The 16,961-nt window shown below is 55.4% G+C and overlaps 1 protein-coding gene across 3 annotated transcripts; it reads left to right on the top strand.

Moving 5' to 3' along the window:
- Positions 1-421: 421 nt before the first annotated feature.
- On the top strand, positions 422-16,622 carry CCNB3 (cyclin B3). 3 transcript variants are annotated; one of them, XM_034782661.1, is made up of 13 exons: positions 437-525; positions 3,339-3,426; positions 4,925-5,033; positions 5,623-5,706; positions 6,495-6,613; positions 7,950-8,043; positions 8,704-8,802; positions 9,886-9,978; positions 10,751-10,888; positions 12,957-13,112; positions 14,139-14,288; positions 15,228-15,358; positions 16,323-16,622. In XM_034782661.1, the coding sequence occupies exons 2-13, from the start codon at positions 3,416-3,418 to the stop codon at positions 16,390-16,392; spliced, it is 1,254 nt and encodes a 417-aa protein (XP_034638552.1). In that variant the 5' UTR covers positions 437-525; positions 3,339-3,415; the 3' UTR covers positions 16,393-16,622. The 3 variants fall into 3 exon arrangements, with proteins under 3 accessions (XP_034638553.1, XP_034638554.1, XP_034638552.1); XM_034782662.1 differs by lacking the exon at positions 3,339-3,426 and having other exon boundaries at positions 422-525; XM_034782663.1 differs by lacking the exon at positions 10,751-10,888 and having other exon boundaries at positions 436-525.
- The last annotated feature ends 339 nt before the right edge of the window (positions 16,623-16,961 follow it).

Below are 16,961 nucleotides of genomic sequence, written 5' to 3'. Positions count from 1 at the left end.
AACCCCTAAGGGGTCTTACTCTGGCCCCCATCCACATTTTGGAGTCCCTGTGCCACAGTGGCTGTGTAGGAGCAGGAGGTCTAGCAAGGGCGGGGGACTCCCTGGTGAAGGGGTCAGGCCCGGGGGGGAGGGGAAACAGGCCCTGGCAGGAGTAATCCCCGCCCTAGTCCCTCCCTGCTCCGGCAGCTGCTAACACTTTCCCCGCTGTCTGGCTCTTTAAGGTCAATTTAAAACAAGACGCGCCACCTTGCGAGTTCCCAGCCAATGAAAATGGCGGATAGGAAGATCTCGTCCCCTGTGTTTCTTGGCCCGCCCACTCGCCGGGAAGCCATTTCTCCATTGGATGAGGGAGCCGATTTTAAAAACGCTATGCACCGCCCTTAGCAACCGCATTCAGTCTGGCTCGCTCATTGGCTTCCGATTGGCCAATCGCAGGCTACCTCCTGCCAAGGCCGCAGTTTTCAAATCCACATTGTGCAGTAGTAGCCGCAGCTCTTGGGTGGAGTCCGGGAGCTGAGAAGCCAGGTGAGCTCCGGGCCGGGCGGGTTCCTATATCTGCCTATCTCCCCGTAGGTGGGCTGCACTTCCCCGGCCCCTCCCTGTCGTGTCCGGCCCACTCTGCAGCCCCCCCGGCGTGCCAGCCCCCTCCCCCACTGCCCGGGGTGCCAGCGTTCCCCCACATGCAGCCCGCGTTGCGCCTCCCCTTCGGCATGTGGCCCGGGGGTGACCTGCCCTTTGTCCTTCCTGCGGCCTGCGCTTCCCCACGGCTCCTTGCTGCCCTTTCCCTGTGCATCGCCTGCGAAATCGCTGTGGGGTTGGCAGGGAGCTTCGGCAGCTGTTGATTCCTCCCTCCGGGGCCTGCAGTCCGCGGGGGGGGGAGGGTTGACACCGAGCAGGGATGCGAGGGAAAGAACAGTTTATAAGGCTTCAGGGTTGATTAGAGAATGGGGGCGGCTGTTCCAGATTCCTTTACCCTGAGCCAAAGTTCAGTGATTCCGGGAGAAGGTGCAAATTCAAATCTCTTGTGGCTGGGGGTAGCTGCCTGGTGATGAGATTTGTACTGGCCTCATTTCCCTTGCTGGATGGCTCTCCTCTGATTGGATGGTTTTATCCATAATGTGTCTCCAAACAGTAGCTCAGTCATCCTGTCTATGTGGATTAGCTAACTCAGTTGTGTCTTTTGAATCTCTGTTGTGTGGATATTGTAAACCAAGCCAGTTGTAATATGTAGCCATTGTTCCTGTCATACTGCAGAGCTTTGGGGAAATCCAGGTTTCTGAGCCAGGTCGGAAGGTCCTGGAAAACCTAATCCCAGTTGCTAAAATTATGGCTTGTTTTCCACCAAGTGCCCTATTGTTAAAGCACCTGAGATGTGTCCGTGGTGTGATGTGCTCTGGCTCCAGACTATAATTAACCTTGTTGACTTAGAGCACACATTCCAGGGCTGTCTTTGAGAAGGGGGTAGGAATGACTAGTGGAATGACTGCTTGATGGCACTGTAGGAAAGTGTTCTGTCCATTTGCCCCCCTCCCTCAACTTAACCAGAGGACAAAAGCCCATGTTTACCTTCCCACACAACTCCCATGACTTCAGTACAGTCACACAAAGCATGGATTTGGTCCCAAGCATACTTAGTTTAAAGGGGAGGAGGGTGATGTTGACATCCCAAAATGTCACAGCATGGGCTGCTGCCCTTAGGTGGCTCAGACCGGCCACTTAATGCAAAAACAAACATGCAAACCGCTACAAGCCTGGACCATAGAGCCTTTCACATCTAGGTCACTAGTTCACATCTGGCCTGCCAGGCAGGTGCTCAGCTGTTTTGGCAATGGGCTCATTACAACTGCTTGGGATCTAGCTTCAGTGTCAAAATTGCTCTCATATAGTACCTGGCTGGGGAGAGCATGTCTCTGCTCAGCTCCTAGTGAGGGGGGGGGGGGGGCTCGCTCACAATCCATAACAGCTGACACTAATGAGGCCTATTCTAGGTCAAGGTTGAAGTGCATTGGCTGGGGCATTGTGAGTGGGTAGCTTGCCATGCTGGTGCCCATCTGTACCTGTTCTGTGAGTAAACAGGCCAATAAGTCTCCAGGGCTGATAATCCAGCTCCAAAGCCATACAGACAGTTGCTTTGCCCTCCTGTCTCCCCCTCTCTTAAGGCAGTGATGCCTAGTGGATAGAGCACCCAGAAGATGGGTTCTAGTCCCAGCTCTGCCATGGGATTGCTGGGTGACCTCAGGCAAGTCAGTTCATTGCCCCGTGCCTCAGTTTCTCCATCTGTAAAATGGTGGTAATGATGCTCCTCTCGTGGCTCTGTGATCTATGGATGAAAATTAAGAGTTGGGTATTGGCCGATATATAGATGCTGGGAAACGCTTTGTAACATGCTGTCTGAAAATGGCGGCTGAGCAGGAAGGGGGATCCACATATCAGGGTTCATTTGTGGAGGGGTGATGTCATAGTAGCCACTGGAGTCAATGGAAACTGTAATGACTGGGTGGTGCGGTTTGGGCTGTATGTGGGAGAACAGCAGTGCTGGTGGGAGCTTGTCTGGAAAGTCACTCTAGGCTGCATTCTGCCCCTGGGCTGGCCTGGCCTGGCAGCATGGTGTAGGTCTCCAGATTTGAACAAGAGGCTTTTCAACTCCTGTGGGTATGAGCTATCCCTGCCTTGGTCTGTTGGTTTGTGTTCCTTGGAGCTACACCAGGTGTTGGGATTGGCACTGCCAAAGGCACTGAACAGACTAGGCCCTCAACACGCTGGGGTGATTTTGTTTGGCTTTCTAACAAGAGCAGATCTCCTCTGCATCAGACTGACTGGAAGACAGGTGAAGATGGGCTACTCTAGCTTCTCAGAGTGCAAGCCAATGGGGTCTCTGTTTCCCAGAGGAGGGGCAGACGAGGGTGCAAACTAGAGAGAGGAACCAGACAGATACTCCAGCTGATAGGAGCAACTGCAGAAGCAGCCAAGGCAGGGACCTTCAGACATCCAGAGACCTTTCTGCAGTTCTGATTGGATTATTGCTCCAACCCCCTTCCTCAATCTCTTCACCTCTGCTTCTCTCCATACTACCCCTCTTACCATCTTCTCCCCTGCCCTGCACCCTCCTCGCCTTCCCTTTTCTTTCCATTTAATCATGGGATTAACATGCTATTAAGGCCCGGCTTGACAAAGCCCTGGCTGGGATGATTTAGTTGGGGATTGGTCCTGCTTTGAGCAGGGGGTTGGACTAAATGACCTCCTGAGGTCCCTTCCAACCCTGATATGCTATGATTCTATGATTTGCAGCCATCACATGGTTCGCTCAGCTGATGTGTTCTATCCCTTCCCCCATGTAGATTACAAGCTCTTTGGAGTGTGGACCTTCTGCTGTTCTATTTATACAGTACCTAGCACAATGGAGCTCTGATCTTGGATGGTCGTTAGGTACATTAATAACATCTGCTTCCTCCCAGCCCTACCTCGCACACCACTACTTCAATTCAACCTCGTTTCCAGCTGGACCCTAACTGCCAGCCCCCTGGCAGAGTAATGGGAGGGAGGAAGAAGCAGAGCAGGATAGACTGAATTCTATCTGAATTGTAACTAAATATCCTATTTTGGGGGCCAGGAAGCGAAGGTCTTACAGTTGGTCTTATATCTGGATCTTCTGCTGGACAGCTTGCTGTCACCAGCTTGGTACTGGCCTGCTGGTGTCCCGTTCATCATGTCCCTCAGCAGCCAGCCAGCCCTGAGGGAGAAGTGTCTGGTTCTCTGCAGCCCTGCAGATGAGGGTCTGCAGGGGCACATGGGTGTGTGCAGGGATTTTTTTTGGCATGCTCCTCTCTTCTTTTACCTCCCTAATGCCTGCATCTTCTTCAGTACCTCCAACGCTCTGGATAGGTAGACTTGCCTGCAAACTACTGCTGACTAGTGCCCACCCGCCACTCCTAACAACCAAACCCACCTGCCAGCATCCTTCCTGTTGCCTCAGCCCTCTTGCTACCCCACGGACAAAGGCCCAGACCTCCTTCCTGGCCTTTGGAATGCTCCCAGTTATTTCCATGGAACCCCAGTGGCATTCAAAGAGTTAAATAGGGAGTATGCTCACCCTGGCTTGCATGCCCTAGCAGTGGTTCTTCCCCTCCTCACATGAGAAGGCCCCCAGACTAGCTCGGCTTCTGTGCCACTCGCCTTCCTCAAAGCAGCTTTGCAGCCCAGGGAAAATGCTGCAATGGAGCCATGGCAGGGCAACAGTTGCCTTAACGGGATCCTGCAGAAGCTGCCTCATCCCGTTGCCTTTTCCCCATGACAACAGGGTGGTTCTTGTGCATTCTCCTGGGGCTTGTTGCATTGCTCCCCGATCAGAAGGTAATAGAATGGGGGTGGCCATGACCCAAGGTCCCTTGGACTGAAAGCTGTGGAGAGAGGAGCCATTGGCCTGGAGAAGCAACGGTGGCTCACAGTAGCACCTGAAAAGCCAGACCGTGAGGGATGAGGCGGGTGGGAGTGGGAGTGGGAGGGGTCATTGCTTCCCAGGCTGTGAGGTGAGTCACTGGGAGCTGTGGGAGGTGGTGGCTACTGTTTGATCCCAAAGGGCTATTCTCGGCCTGTGAGGTGGGTGCATGTATTAAAGGTTGTGTCTGAACTGCAGATGAGCTGCTGCTAAAGTCCCTGGGGTGGGGCAGAGGTTTGCAGTCACTGCTCTGTGGTCTGGATGATAACAGAGGAGTATGGATAGAAAATAAACCCATGTCTCCTAACGCTGCTCACTGGGTGCCATTGGGCAAATCCTTTCCCCTCCCCATGCCTCGGTTTCCCCATCTGTGAGGTAAGGATAAAGGCTGTTTGCCCACTGCATGGGGGAGGCTGAGGCCTTGAGTCTGTAAAGTGCATTAAAATAATTAGTCAGCATTTTGGAGGCATCTCTTGTCTGTGTGTGCAGGTGTGCTTGGGCAGAGAAGATGCCAGTGCCACGCAACTCCAAGACCACAGGCAGTAAACAGCTACGGCCTGGCAAAGCAGGAGCAGTGGAAAATGTCAGACCCGAGAAGGTGAGTCTGTGGGGCTAATAATTTTCTCCTGCCCTGCTGGGAGCTGGGGCTATGGGTACATATGGATTGCTCACTCCGAGGGTAGCAATGGGGCCTTCGCTGGTAAAGGTGCGGGCTGGTCCCTGGAGTTGGGAGGCCACAGGAAAAGATGGCTTCTCCCTCTTCTAAGAGTTGGGCCAAGATTGGTTCCAGCACTTCAGTCGTGTTAATGCTTTAAAGCTCTGGGCTGGCCCCTACAGAGCTGCAGTCTGGCCTGTTGCCCTTTGGGCAAGTCACGCAGCCTCAAACCCTATCTGTAAGCTGGGGTCTAGCCTGCCCCCACTTTCCCCCTCAACAGGGTTTGGTGAGGTTGATATATCAGACTCAGCTACTGCGGCATTGGAGGGCAGAAACCTATCACAGCTGGAGCTGTGAGAATACATGATGCTTCCAGCCCCACCTCGACTGCTTTGTTCTCCTGAAAGCTGGTATCTTTGGTGCCACGTCCCATGCTCTGGGCATGGCTGCCAAGGGAAGGGTGGCGGAGGAGCTTCATGCCTGGTGAGGTTGGGTCCAGCATGCCGTCTCAATCATCTGCTCCTTGCTCTAGGAGGAGAGTTTTCAAGCAAAGAGGTCCCCGTCCTCACCCCAGGGGGCACCCAAGAAGAGGTCAGCCTTCGGAGACATCACTAATGTAAGGACACAGCACTGCTGTGGGGATTGGGGGGAAGAAGCTTGTGGGGGAGCTGGATGGGCAAGGTTCCTCTCCGAGCTGAATGTTTCATTTCTACCTTGTCTCCCCGTCCTGTTTCCTGGTCTTGTATTGTGCTTCTCTGGAGAGGCACCATACATCTTTGCTGGCTCATGCATGGGCTTGGGGGTGGGGGACCAGGGGTCCTGATGCCTGGTCCATTGCTCTGATATAAAGACCATGCTCCCAAATATTAGTCCTTACACTCTGATCTGGGAACAAACTCTTCTTCCGTGTCCCAGCCCTGTGCTCTAACCACTAGACCATGCTGATGTTAACATTAAAATATTTTCCCTGCTAAGACTGGGTGGAATCAACACCCAGTGAAACTTCACAACTATCAATAGTCTGCAGGCAACCCAGGCAGCGAACCTGTTTGCTTAGGAGGCACTAGCTCCTTTCATTGGCTGCCCTGTATTGGACGTGCCCTACACCTCCCCGGGGTCCTTCTAGACCAGGGATCAGCCACCTTTGGCATGTGGCCCGCCAGGGTAAGCCCCCTGGCAGGCCGGGCCGGTTTGTTTACCTGCCGTGTCCGCAGGTTCGGACGATCGCTGCTCCCACTGGCTGAGGTTCGCTGCTCCAGGCCAATGGGGGCTGTGGGAAGTGGCGCGGGCCGAGGTATCTGCTGGCCGCCCCCATTGGCCTGGAGTGGCGATGCTGGGGAGCCTGGCCAGGCTGCCCCTCTGTGTGTCATGCTGTGCTCCCAGCATTGCCCTCTCACCTGCCAGGCTCACAAGAACCAGGCTGGCCTGAGGAAGAAGGATGCTGCGAAGGCAGGTCCCAGGAAGGCGCAGAAGGGCACAGCTGCTCTGGGGGTCTTGAAGAACAATGAGATCAACTTTAAAAAGTGAGTAACTCTCTGTGGGACAGCCCTGATGCAGCCCCAGCCCCTCCCACCCCTTGCGGCCGCACTGCTCCTCGCTCTGATGGACACGCATTTACCCTGTTATCTGAGTCGCTGTCCCTGTGGCTAGCACCAGTACTGGCTCGCACAGTGCTGTCGCTTTCCAGGCTGCAGCCCAAGGAGACCCTCTGGCAGAGGGTCAGTCTCCAAAGGCTTAATGTCTCTCTGTGCCAATGCTTCTTGACTGTCAGGGTCTCTTAGTGGTGGAGCTGGGGGCTCTAATGGTAGGACCCTTTGCCAGCTGGGAGGGTGGGGTGTCCTCGGAGAGGCTTTTGCCATTGGGAATGTGCTCAGGTTGCTTGCTGGTGGGATCTGCGGCCATGGTAAGCTCCCCTCCAGTGGGGAACTAGGAGGATAATTGAGAAAATGGAGTGGGAGAAGTTGCAGGCCAGGCCCCCGGTGTAAAATGGGGGGGGGGGGGTAAAGGGACATCCCTCCATCCTGGCTGACTGATGCACAGGGAAGAAGGGAAATCCCAGGGGATGTGGCTGCAGCTAAAGACAAATGGGAGGCTGGGATGTGGAAGGAAGGGGTGTTGTTATTGGAAAATAGTCAAATGCCGATGGGGGCATGCTGCCCACGGATGCTAGACAGTTATAATCACCCTGTCTGAAAGGAGATGGCAGACGTGTGTGTCCTTGGTGAGAAGATTCAGGGTCTTGGAAAAACTCCTAGGAAGAGAGATGGGGATTGCATGCCTTGGAGAGGAGACTAATGGGGGATGTGAGGTAGGTGTACGAAGGGAGTAGTATGGAGAGGACAGATCAGGAGATCCTTGTCGTCCTAACACAAAGATAAGGGGACTTCAATGGAATTGAAAGCCATTCCATGTAAAACTGCTAAAGGAAAATGCCTTTTCCATACAATGGACGGTTGGCCTGTGGAACTCTCTGTCACAAGATCTCATGTAGGCCAAGAGCTTAGTGGAATTCAAGGAAAGTTTGGGTGTTGATGTGGATAACGGGAACCTTCATGGTGGTGATAGTCAAGATAAAATATTGGCAGGGCTGTAAAGCCTGCTTCAGGGTATCAGCCAATCATGGATGGGAAAGACATTTCCCTCATGCGCAGGTGTCTTTGTTCACTTGGCAGGGGGGCGGTTCTTGCCCCTGCGGCTGAAGCAGCTATTACAGGGCACTATTGAAGAGGGGACCCTGGGCTAGCTATACCCTGGTCTGATGCGATCTGGTGATTTCTGGGGCACTGGATGACCAACACCTCCCTGCCCCTGAGCTCGGCCTCTTGCAGTGTCTGACCCACTCTTGGCTGCTTCTGTTAGGTCAACAAGGAAAACTCCCCCAGCTGAGGTGCCTGTTGATCCCAAACTGGTTCCCAAAAATGACCCGGTGCCGGAGGAGCCAGCACCCACGCAGGTCAGTGGAATCGGGTGCTCACTGCCAACCTAGTGGCCCCTGGGAGGGTGATGGGCGTGAACAGCACATGGGGCTCAGCTGGTATGCTGGCATTGCACTCCTTGCAGGAGGGAAGTGTCCTGACCTTACACTGTCCCTAGAAGGCACTCGTTCACCTCTTCCTGGGGATACCGAAGCACTGCCTGCAATTGCTGCCTCGACTGCTCACCCTGTGGGGGTCCAAGCCTCTGGCCCTGTCCGTCTGCTTGCGCCAAGCTGCACCTTGCCCCCTCCCCAGCTGCCGGGCTACACAGATGGGATCTGGCAGCTAATTTTCCCTGAACACTGGGTTGGGGCAGGTCTGCCTCCTGCAGGCCACGTAGGCAAACTGCTACAGAAAAGTCCTGCCAGGTGAGCTGGGAGAGCAGCATGAGAGGAGTTGCAGAGCAGGATGAAGCACAGTGACAGGGGATGCAGCGCCTGCTGTGTTCCAGGCTGGGGTTTGCCACATAGTTGTGGACACTCCTCTGCTAACTGAGAGAGGTGTGTTGGCACAGCAGTCTGGGGCTGGCAGCCCAGTGCCTGACCAGCCATCGCTCTGTGCCTCGTTGTCATGAGTGCTTGGGACTTGTCTCTCTGCTGTCCCAGAGGTATCTCCCAACCCCCTTGCCTTTCACGCAGGTGCCTGCCATTGAGGACATTGACAAGGAGCAGCTGGGAGACCCGTACGCCAGCGCCGAGTACGCCAAGGAGATCTTCAATTACATGAAGGAGAGAGAGGTGTGTGGCACTCGGGGAGGGCTCAGGCACAGGGATCTCAGCTTTGCCCGTCTCTCCTTCCTCCTCTGCTGGATTGGCCCAGCCTCTCAGAGCTCGCTGGCTTGACGCCCTGGGGATGCTAGGCTGGCTCCGGAGGCATCAGGCACAGGAAGGAGCTAGTATGTCAGGCCGAGGTCCCTAGGGTCTGAAAGTCCCATTGTCTCCAGAAAAGAGTGCAGCCCCCTCCAGTGCATTTGTCTGCCGCATTTCATGGCATTGCAGTTGGGGGGCTGGTGCATTGGGAGGGCAGGCAGGTTGCGCCTTAGCACTTGACGCATAAAGCTTTATTTCCAAAAGCCCCTGGCTCATGTCCTGGCTGGCTTGGCTCAGCCTTTCGCTCTTTCCAAGCGGGCAAACTAGCTCCAGGCATCCTGTTACGTACAGGTCTCTGTTCCCACTGCCTGCTCCGTGCAGCTTCTCTGGAGCCCAGGGCTCTCCTGGCAGGAGGCTGTCTGGCCCTTGGCAGGGTGATTGGTTCCACTTGGCTGATGGCTGCTCTGCCCATAGCACTGAGTCTCCCTGAGAAGCCCTGGGCAGGTCCTGATGGCCATTTCCCCTCCAGCCGTGCTGCTCACTGGCCCAGCAGGGGAAGCAGGCTGGGCTCCTAGCTCACCTCTGCATGGTGAAGCCCAGTTACAGCCGCTCTCCTTGCAGCGCTGTCTGTGTGGATGGCACCTTCTGGCGGGAACTGTCCTCCCAGCTACTAATCCCTGCTGGGGGCCGTGGTTGGCCCCTTCCCCTGATGTAGCAGGGCTGGCTGACCCCAGGAGGGATGAGCATCTTGGGGTAGGATCAGCTGGGCTCTAGCGTCCAGCCCATCACGAGAGTTGATGCCATTAGAGGCACAACTGGGCTTGGGTAAGGGGTGGGATCCTCCTACATCAACAGTGGGGCTGAGTGAGCGGCAGCTCCTGGCCATGGTGCCATGGAGAGAGCTTAGCAGCCTGCCTGCAGGCCATGGACTCAGCCTTTCCAGGCTCCTACCCGCATGCTGCAGTGGGTGGGCTTCATTCACTAACAGCCTCTCTGTGGCTCCCTTGGCAGGAGAAGTTCTTGCTCCCAAACTACATGGAGAACCAGCACGACATCAGCAGGGACATGAGAGCCATTCTGGTGGACTGGATGGTGGAGGTCCAGGTGCGCATCCGGGTTCCCTTGTGGTGGTGGGGAAAATGAACTGCCAGGAGTGTGAGTGTGTGTGTGTGTGTGTGTGTGTGTGTGTGTGTGTGTGGTTTTTAAAAAAAAAAAAAAAAAAAAAACCCACCCAGCTGGAGGTGGGGCAGACCAGCCTTCCCTCCCCAGCAGGCTTGAGCAGAAGCCACGTGGAGGAGAGAAACCTCTTAGCCCCTGTGATGTGGCTCGGCTGCATGCAGCTGTGAGCCTAGCTTGTGGCGGGGGTGAAAGGGCTGTGAGTGGAGAGGGGGCTGCAGGCCTGGGGAGGAAGCTGCTTACTGTATTTCCACATAGTCATTGGGAGGGGCCAGTTACCTCGTGGAGACGCTGGCCCTGACTCTCTTCTGGGCGTGCGTCAGGAGTCTGGAGAGAGGAGGAGCAGCCTGGTGAGTCAGACAAGTGGCATGCCAGGGACCCTTCCCTGTGCCAAACGACACTGATCTGTGCCTGGGCACTCGGGGTGGGCAGCCTGGGGCAAAACAGCAGACATGACCTTCACCCCCGGGGCTGGGAATGGGAAGCATTTTCCCCTGGCTGCTAAACCAAGTCCCAGCCTGTATGAGGGCAAGTCTCGGGAGCAGAGCGGGTAAGGGGCTCTGTTGCCCCTTGCCCTGAGCCTGCTGCATGAGGCGCCCGCCTTGGGAGGGCAGCTTGGGAATGTAGCAAACCCTGAGTGACTGCACCCAGGGTAGATCACACTGGCTGGCATGTGCCATTCCATCTGTCTCCCCCCCAGGAGAACTTTGAGCTGAACCATGAGACGCTGTACCTGGCAGTGAAGCTGGTGGATCACTACCTGGTGGAGGTGGTGAGCATGAGGGACAAGCTGCAGCTCATTGGTTCCACGGCCATCCTCATCGCTTCCAAGTTTGAGGTGACCCAGCTCTGGCCTGGGCAGAGGCTACAGGGTGTTGGGGGCAGCCTGGCTTGTAGGCAGGGGGTAACACAGGCCCAGAGGGAGACACATGTGGGGCATGCTGTGCAGTCACATCATAGCCCCCCACGCTGCTCACATGGCTAAGGCTACAGCGCAGTGATTGACCATTGCTGCTCGAAAGGCCCCAGTGCCGGAATAGCAGGGGGGGCAGGCTGGGATCGAGGGAGTGGTGGGCTGGAATTCACCCCTTGGGTCCTAGTTAGCCCTTAGGCGAGTCCTGTTGGTTAGTGTCCCACTTTAACGCAAATCCCTGGGAGTGTATGCTGGTGTGAACTGGGCTGTACCAGCAAAGGGGGAAAGATCAGGCAGTTGGGACATTCCAAATGCTAAAGCTGCCCTATGAACTTGGACCTTGGTGCATGTCCTATGGACCGAGTGTTCTGCGATAGCTGCCACTGAGCAACTAACCTTAACAAGGGAGGAAGAGCTGCATGGATCGCTCCGCAGCACGGTGGTGTTAATGTTACACCTGACTTGGGAGCATTGAAGCCACAACACAGGATTAACTCAAGTTTTTGCATTTAATTTCCTAGTCGAAGGAGGAAACAGGAAGGGGGGGAAGGGAGTCTCAGGAGAGAATTCAGAGTAGAAGCCGTGTTAGTCTGTATCCGCAAAAAGAACAGGAGTACTTGTGGCACCTTAGAGACTAACCAATTTATTAGAGCATAAGCTTTCGTGGGCTACAGCCCACTTCTTCGGATATCTGTATATATATCTCCTCTATATTTATTCCACTCTGTATGCATCCGAAGAAGTGGGCTGTAGCCCACGAAAGCTTATGCTCTAATAAATTGGTTAGTCTCTAAGGTGCCACAAGTACTCCTGTTCTTTTTCAGGAGAGAATGCTGCCATTGGTGAGAAGGGCTGATGAGCTTTTTGATCTCACAAGTGCTGGTTAAAGCATTCCAATGCACTGTGCTTGGGAATGGAGCCCAGCTGTTCCAGATGCTGGCAGTTTGTTGGGACACTGCCCAAAAAGGAGGAAGAATTCCACACCCCACTCTGTAGCCAAAAATCAAACCAAGCTGGAGAGATGTCCCCCTCTTCCCACCACCTTCTGAGTATTATAGTGGAAATCCCCAGCCTGAAAGGTGAAAGTTTGGGCAAGTTACCCAGGTGGGGAGACTGGGGTAGGGCTGGTCAAAAATTTTCCAATCAAAATCTTGATTTATCTATCTATCAATCAATCAAATGCCCCAACTGATATTTCAATCCAGATATACTACTGCTGTACCTTATGGGAATTGTTGGTGGGTTGTCTCCTGCTGGATTTTCTGCTATGGTCTAGGCTCCCTGGTTGGACTAAATCTCCCATGATGTACGGCCTTCCCTTTCTAAGAGGGGAAACTTTGGGGCATCCTGCAAGATGTCAAGCCCATCCTATAGAGGAGAGCAGGAGCATGAGGCACCTGAACTACAACTCCCATGAGACACTGCAATGGCATTTCCCAAATAAAATCTTTCGATCTTGAGTTTTTGCTGAAAATAAGTTTCCCATGGAAAACTTAGATGAAAGTGAAGCACTCTGCATCGGCCTGCCCCATCTTCAATGAACATTTGGCCCACCACTGAAATGCAGCCATCTCTGGAACAGAACGTGGCAGCTGTTCAACAGCAGCAATACAGAGCAGTTCCGGAGAGATGTTATCGCATTTGTGACTGCAGGGCTGTCCCTAGGGGGCAGCATGGCCTCATCCAAGTTGAACTCCAGCCAGGACCATAGGGTTCACATCTCTCAGAAGGTGCCAGTGGGTTTTTAAAGAGCCAGAAGGGAAATCTTTATATTTTAAAAAAAATGCATAAGGGGATTGGGAGCCAACCACTGAAAGTGAATGGGATTCATGCTCCAAGTTCACCTAGATGCTTCTGAAAATCTCACCCCGAGGGGGTCAGGGTTTTAGTTTAGTCCCTGCCAGGCAACTCAGCACGGCACCCCCTAGGGACTGGGGCAGCACTGGCCTGGGTGTAGGTGGGGATGACCATTCCTGTGGCTGTTCCCCTTTAGGAGCGCTGCCCCCCGTGTGTGGATGACTTCCTCTACATCTGTGACGATGCCTACAAGAGGGAGGAGTTGATTGCCATGGAAATGAGTATCCTCCGCACGCTGAAGTTTGACATCAATGTTCCCATCCCATATCGCTTCCTGAGGAGGTTTGCCAAGGTGGGGCCCCATTTCTGCCACTAGAGGAGGATGTGGGTGGTCACAGCTAGAGGCCAGTGGGCAGACACCCTCCCCCACCAGCCAGCTGGCACAATCACATTGGGCTGCTGGTGGGGAAATGAGCACGACGTGGGCATAAAGCGCTCTACAAGGGGGTGGTGCCACAGGGAGAGCAAAGGCTGCACCTTCGCCCAAAGGAAAATGCGAACTTGTCAGAGGGGCTGTAACCAGCAAACAAGCTTTCTCCTTTCTCCCCATCCACCGGGTCCTATCACTCCTGCCAAAACCTGCCGTTCCTTTCCGCACTGCAGTGCCCTGGAGGCAAGTCCCGACTCAGGGCACCAAGGGGAGCAGAGCGGGATGCTCAGTGCCAGGAGCACCAATGTCTCTTTCTCCTCCATCCGCTTGCTCTTTGGTCCATGCAGGCCTGGCTATCTCGGTCATGTGGAAGCGCTGGCTGGCTCCTCTGCCCCTGCCTAGTAGTGCCCCCTGCTCTGTCCGACACACCCGCAGCAGAGAGCTCTCTCCCGGCCAGGGAGGGGAATCAAGTGCTGACTTGGCTGTGGGCTCCAGAAGGGACAGGAACATCTGGCACTCAGGGTGGGAGACGAGCAGGCGTCCAGCCTGGATGCCAGAGGCTCCTCCGTGGAGAGGTCTGGATCTGGCTTGCCCCGGCAGGGGAGTGAGACAGTTGGGCCAGCCCCAGCTGGGCTTGAGTGACCTGGACAGGCAGCCAGGCTGGCTCACTCAGTGACTCTCCCCTTGGGCCATGGGGTGCCCTGGACCCATCCCCCTTCCTCACCCCTGTGCTGAGCACCAACGGGACCCTTACTGCAGTGAGCTAGCAGCTATCTGCTGGGTGGGACCACCTGCCTCTCCCATGGAGTCAGCGCTGAGCAGAGTTCTCCAGTGCAGACAGTGTGCTCTCCCATGACCATGCCCTGGCTCTGGGGGCAGCATCTCCCCTTCACCAGGTGCCCAGCAGGAAGGTCTCACCACAGCTCCTTTTTTCTCCCGCGGTCCCAGTGCACTCACGCCAGCATGGAGACACTGACCCTGGCCCGCTTCATCTGCGAGATGACCTTGCCGGAGTATGACTACATCCAGGAGAGCGCCTCCAAGCTGGCCGCCAGCTGCCTGCTCCTGGCCCTCAAGATGAAGAGCCTTGGCGGATGGGTGAGTGCCCTGCTCTCCTGGCCCTTCCCCATGCCTGGCTGTCCAGGTTGGCTGTCCAGGTTAGCTCTCTGGACCCGAGGGGCAGGAGGCTGCCTGGAATGGCTGCCCCTTTGGCTGCTGTTGCTGACTCTCTAGCAGTGTTGTTTGACTGGTTTCCCCCCCAGTCTCTGTTCTTAGAGGTGGGCACTGTCCTGGAGCCGCTGGGAACGTGGCTGCGGGAGGGTTGGTCCCAGATCCAGCAGTCTGTGCTGGGAACCCCCAGCCTTGAGCTAGTGATGCACTTTCAATCCCGGATGGACAGGGAAGCCCCTCCCCTTCTGGTTCTCCTTTGGCCCTGCCTCTGATAGCTAGCTCCACGTGAGCCTGTGGAGCCCGAGTTCCTAATCCTGCTGAGTCCCACGCCTGCTCTCCAGCTCCCCATTTCCAGAGACTGCGGAGCCTGGGGTAGGGGCAGCTGTACTGGGCAGGTCCTGGTACCTTCAGGGGGAGTTCGAGAAGGGGGCAGCTCACCACACTCTCCAAGCCAGGCCCTCAGCAGCCTCAGGAGTGGGGTATTCTCTGCCTTCTCATCTTCCATAGCTAGCCCCTGGCAGCTGACTCTGGTGCTTGGCTGCTCTCTCCCCATCCCTGGGATCTTTGGCCACAGTATCCCTGTTTGCTGATGGCCACCTGCACAGAGGCCATTGCTTTGGCTCCGTGTGGGGACCTGACTGGGCCTGTCTCTGCTCCTTACTCTTCACAATGAGAAGGCAAACTCAGCTGTTACTTAAATTGGGCAAGTGATCCGTGTCCTGTCTGCGCCGGAGTCCAGCCAAGCAGCCGTTATGGGGTCAGGACATCCCAGGGATCAGATCTATCCCCAGTGTCCTGGAAGAAGCAGCACGGGGTGTATGTGCAAGGGCGCTGGTCCAGGCTCTGAGTCCCTGTAACGTGTTGCAGAACCCCACACTGGAGTATTATAGCGGGTACAGCTCTCAGGAGCTCCATCCACTGGTGAAGAGGCTGAACTTCCTGCTGACCTACCAGCACGATGACAAGTTAAAGGCGGTGCGCACAAAGTACTCCCACCGGTGAGTGGACTCTCCTTGCTGCGGTGTGTTTGTGGTGTGTCTGATGGGCTGGGGCCCGGAGATTTCTTCCACTGGCCAGCAGGGGGTGCTGAACTGCGCATGTCACCTGCCTGGGCAGCCTGGGGCGGGAGCTGTGAAGCTGTAGCCCGATATGAATGCCCTGCTGCCTTGGCCCCAAGTGCAGTGTCAGCTTCCAAGGGACCATTGTGATCACTTCGTTCTGGCCTGCGCTCTGCAGAACGTTGATATGCAGCATGGCAAGGACTGGCTGCCCCCAGTCGCTCTGATCTTCCTCTCTTTAGAGCTAGCTGTGGCTTCTGACACCCTGGCCCTGTTGCATCAAGAATGGGGGGAGCAATTGAGCCACCTGGGCTGGCTAGCTGCAGTCTGGCAGAGGCTGGCCCAGCAGGAGTTCGCCGTACTACGGCTAAGGGCCTGCCTGCATTCCACAATCTATGTCAGTGCTCTAAGGGGTCCTTGCTGGGCTGTGGCTGCTGCAAGGGCAGAGCCAGCAAAACCGTCCTGCATGCTGGAATCATGGGCCACCCTGGCCTGGAACTTATGCCGCAGGCCTGGGGTGGCGGGTAGCACCTGAAAGGGAGAGAACCTGGAAAGGGAGAGAAATTTGCCCTTTGCTCTGCGTAAAGGGGGGGCCTGGAAGGCTTGTACGCTAGGAGCTCAGGTCCCATGTGCCCAGAAGGACTCCGTGGTGACTGGAGAATGTGACAGCAGGGACAGGGCATGGGGGCAGGGTTGCTAGTCTAAGCACCTCAAGCCGATTTAACGCCAATGCCTAATGAACTCTTTTTGGAGAAAGGAATCCTTTGCTAATGACCACAGGCATTTGGCTGGGGCCCAGTGCCCCAGCAGACTTCCTTCAGGCTGGCTGGAGCCCCCCCCCCCCTCCTCATGCTATGTGCCTCCGCTGGATGTGCCGCACTAACAGCCTGTGTCACCTTTTCAGGGTCTTCTTCGAAGTAGCCAAGAGTGCTCCCATGGACATGCTGAAGTTGGAGGTGGCTCTGAAGAGCTAGCCCAAGGGACGGGGTGAGCAGCCCTCTTGGGGGCTGGCAGCTCTGCCCTTGGCTAGGAGGGGTGCGCGGCCCATGTGTAAATAGCCTGTATATAGAGATTTGCTTCCTTGGCCCAAACAGGTCTGTACATAGATTTTTCTTTTTAATGTTAAAGGGGGGAAAAAAATGTAGCAAGTGTTATTGGGGGGACTAAACACATGAAAATAAGTCAATAAAATATTGTGTATCTGTCCCGCCTGGCAGAGTCTGTTTAGTATTCCCAGCCCAGCAGTGGTGTGAAGTCAGGGCCCCTTGCTGTACGGATACCTAGCAAGACACTCCCTGCCCCCAAGGAACTTGCAATGGAAATACAGGCCAAAGGGTGGGAGGGGTGATGTGTAGCCCATGGTCACACAGCTGGGTGGGGGTGGCGTGCTGGGGGGAGGGTTAGCAGGGTTGTTTCTTTGAGGTTTGCTGGGGTAACACCTGGCCTCCTCTAGTCTATTGTGCTAGTCTCTGTTGCACAACTCCAGGGGCTCAGCTCGCGGTGGGGTTCTTCCTGACTCTGCTTCCTGCATCTGAAGTGCCGA

Source organism: Trachemys scripta, chromosome 9 (assembly GCF_013100865.1).
Source record: "Trachemys scripta elegans isolate TJP31775 chromosome 9, CAS_Tse_1.0, whole genome shotgun sequence".
In the NCBI taxonomy this organism is placed as follows: Eukaryota; Metazoa; Chordata; order Testudines; family Emydidae; genus Trachemys; species Trachemys scripta.
This window is presented reverse-complemented; position numbering and strand designations above follow the sequence as displayed.

Excerpts from the sequence above, each read along its gene's own strand:
- CCNB3 (XM_034782661.1), top strand. Across the intron at positions 13,113-14,138 it reads TCCTGAGGAGGTTTGCCAAG|TGCACTCACGCCAGCATGGA; the intron begins GTGGGGCCCCAT and ends CCGCGGTCCCAG. Across the intron at positions 14,289-15,227 it reads TGAAGAGCCTTGGCGGATGG|AACCCCACACTGGAGTATTA; the intron begins GTGAGTGCCCTG and ends AACGTGTTGCAG.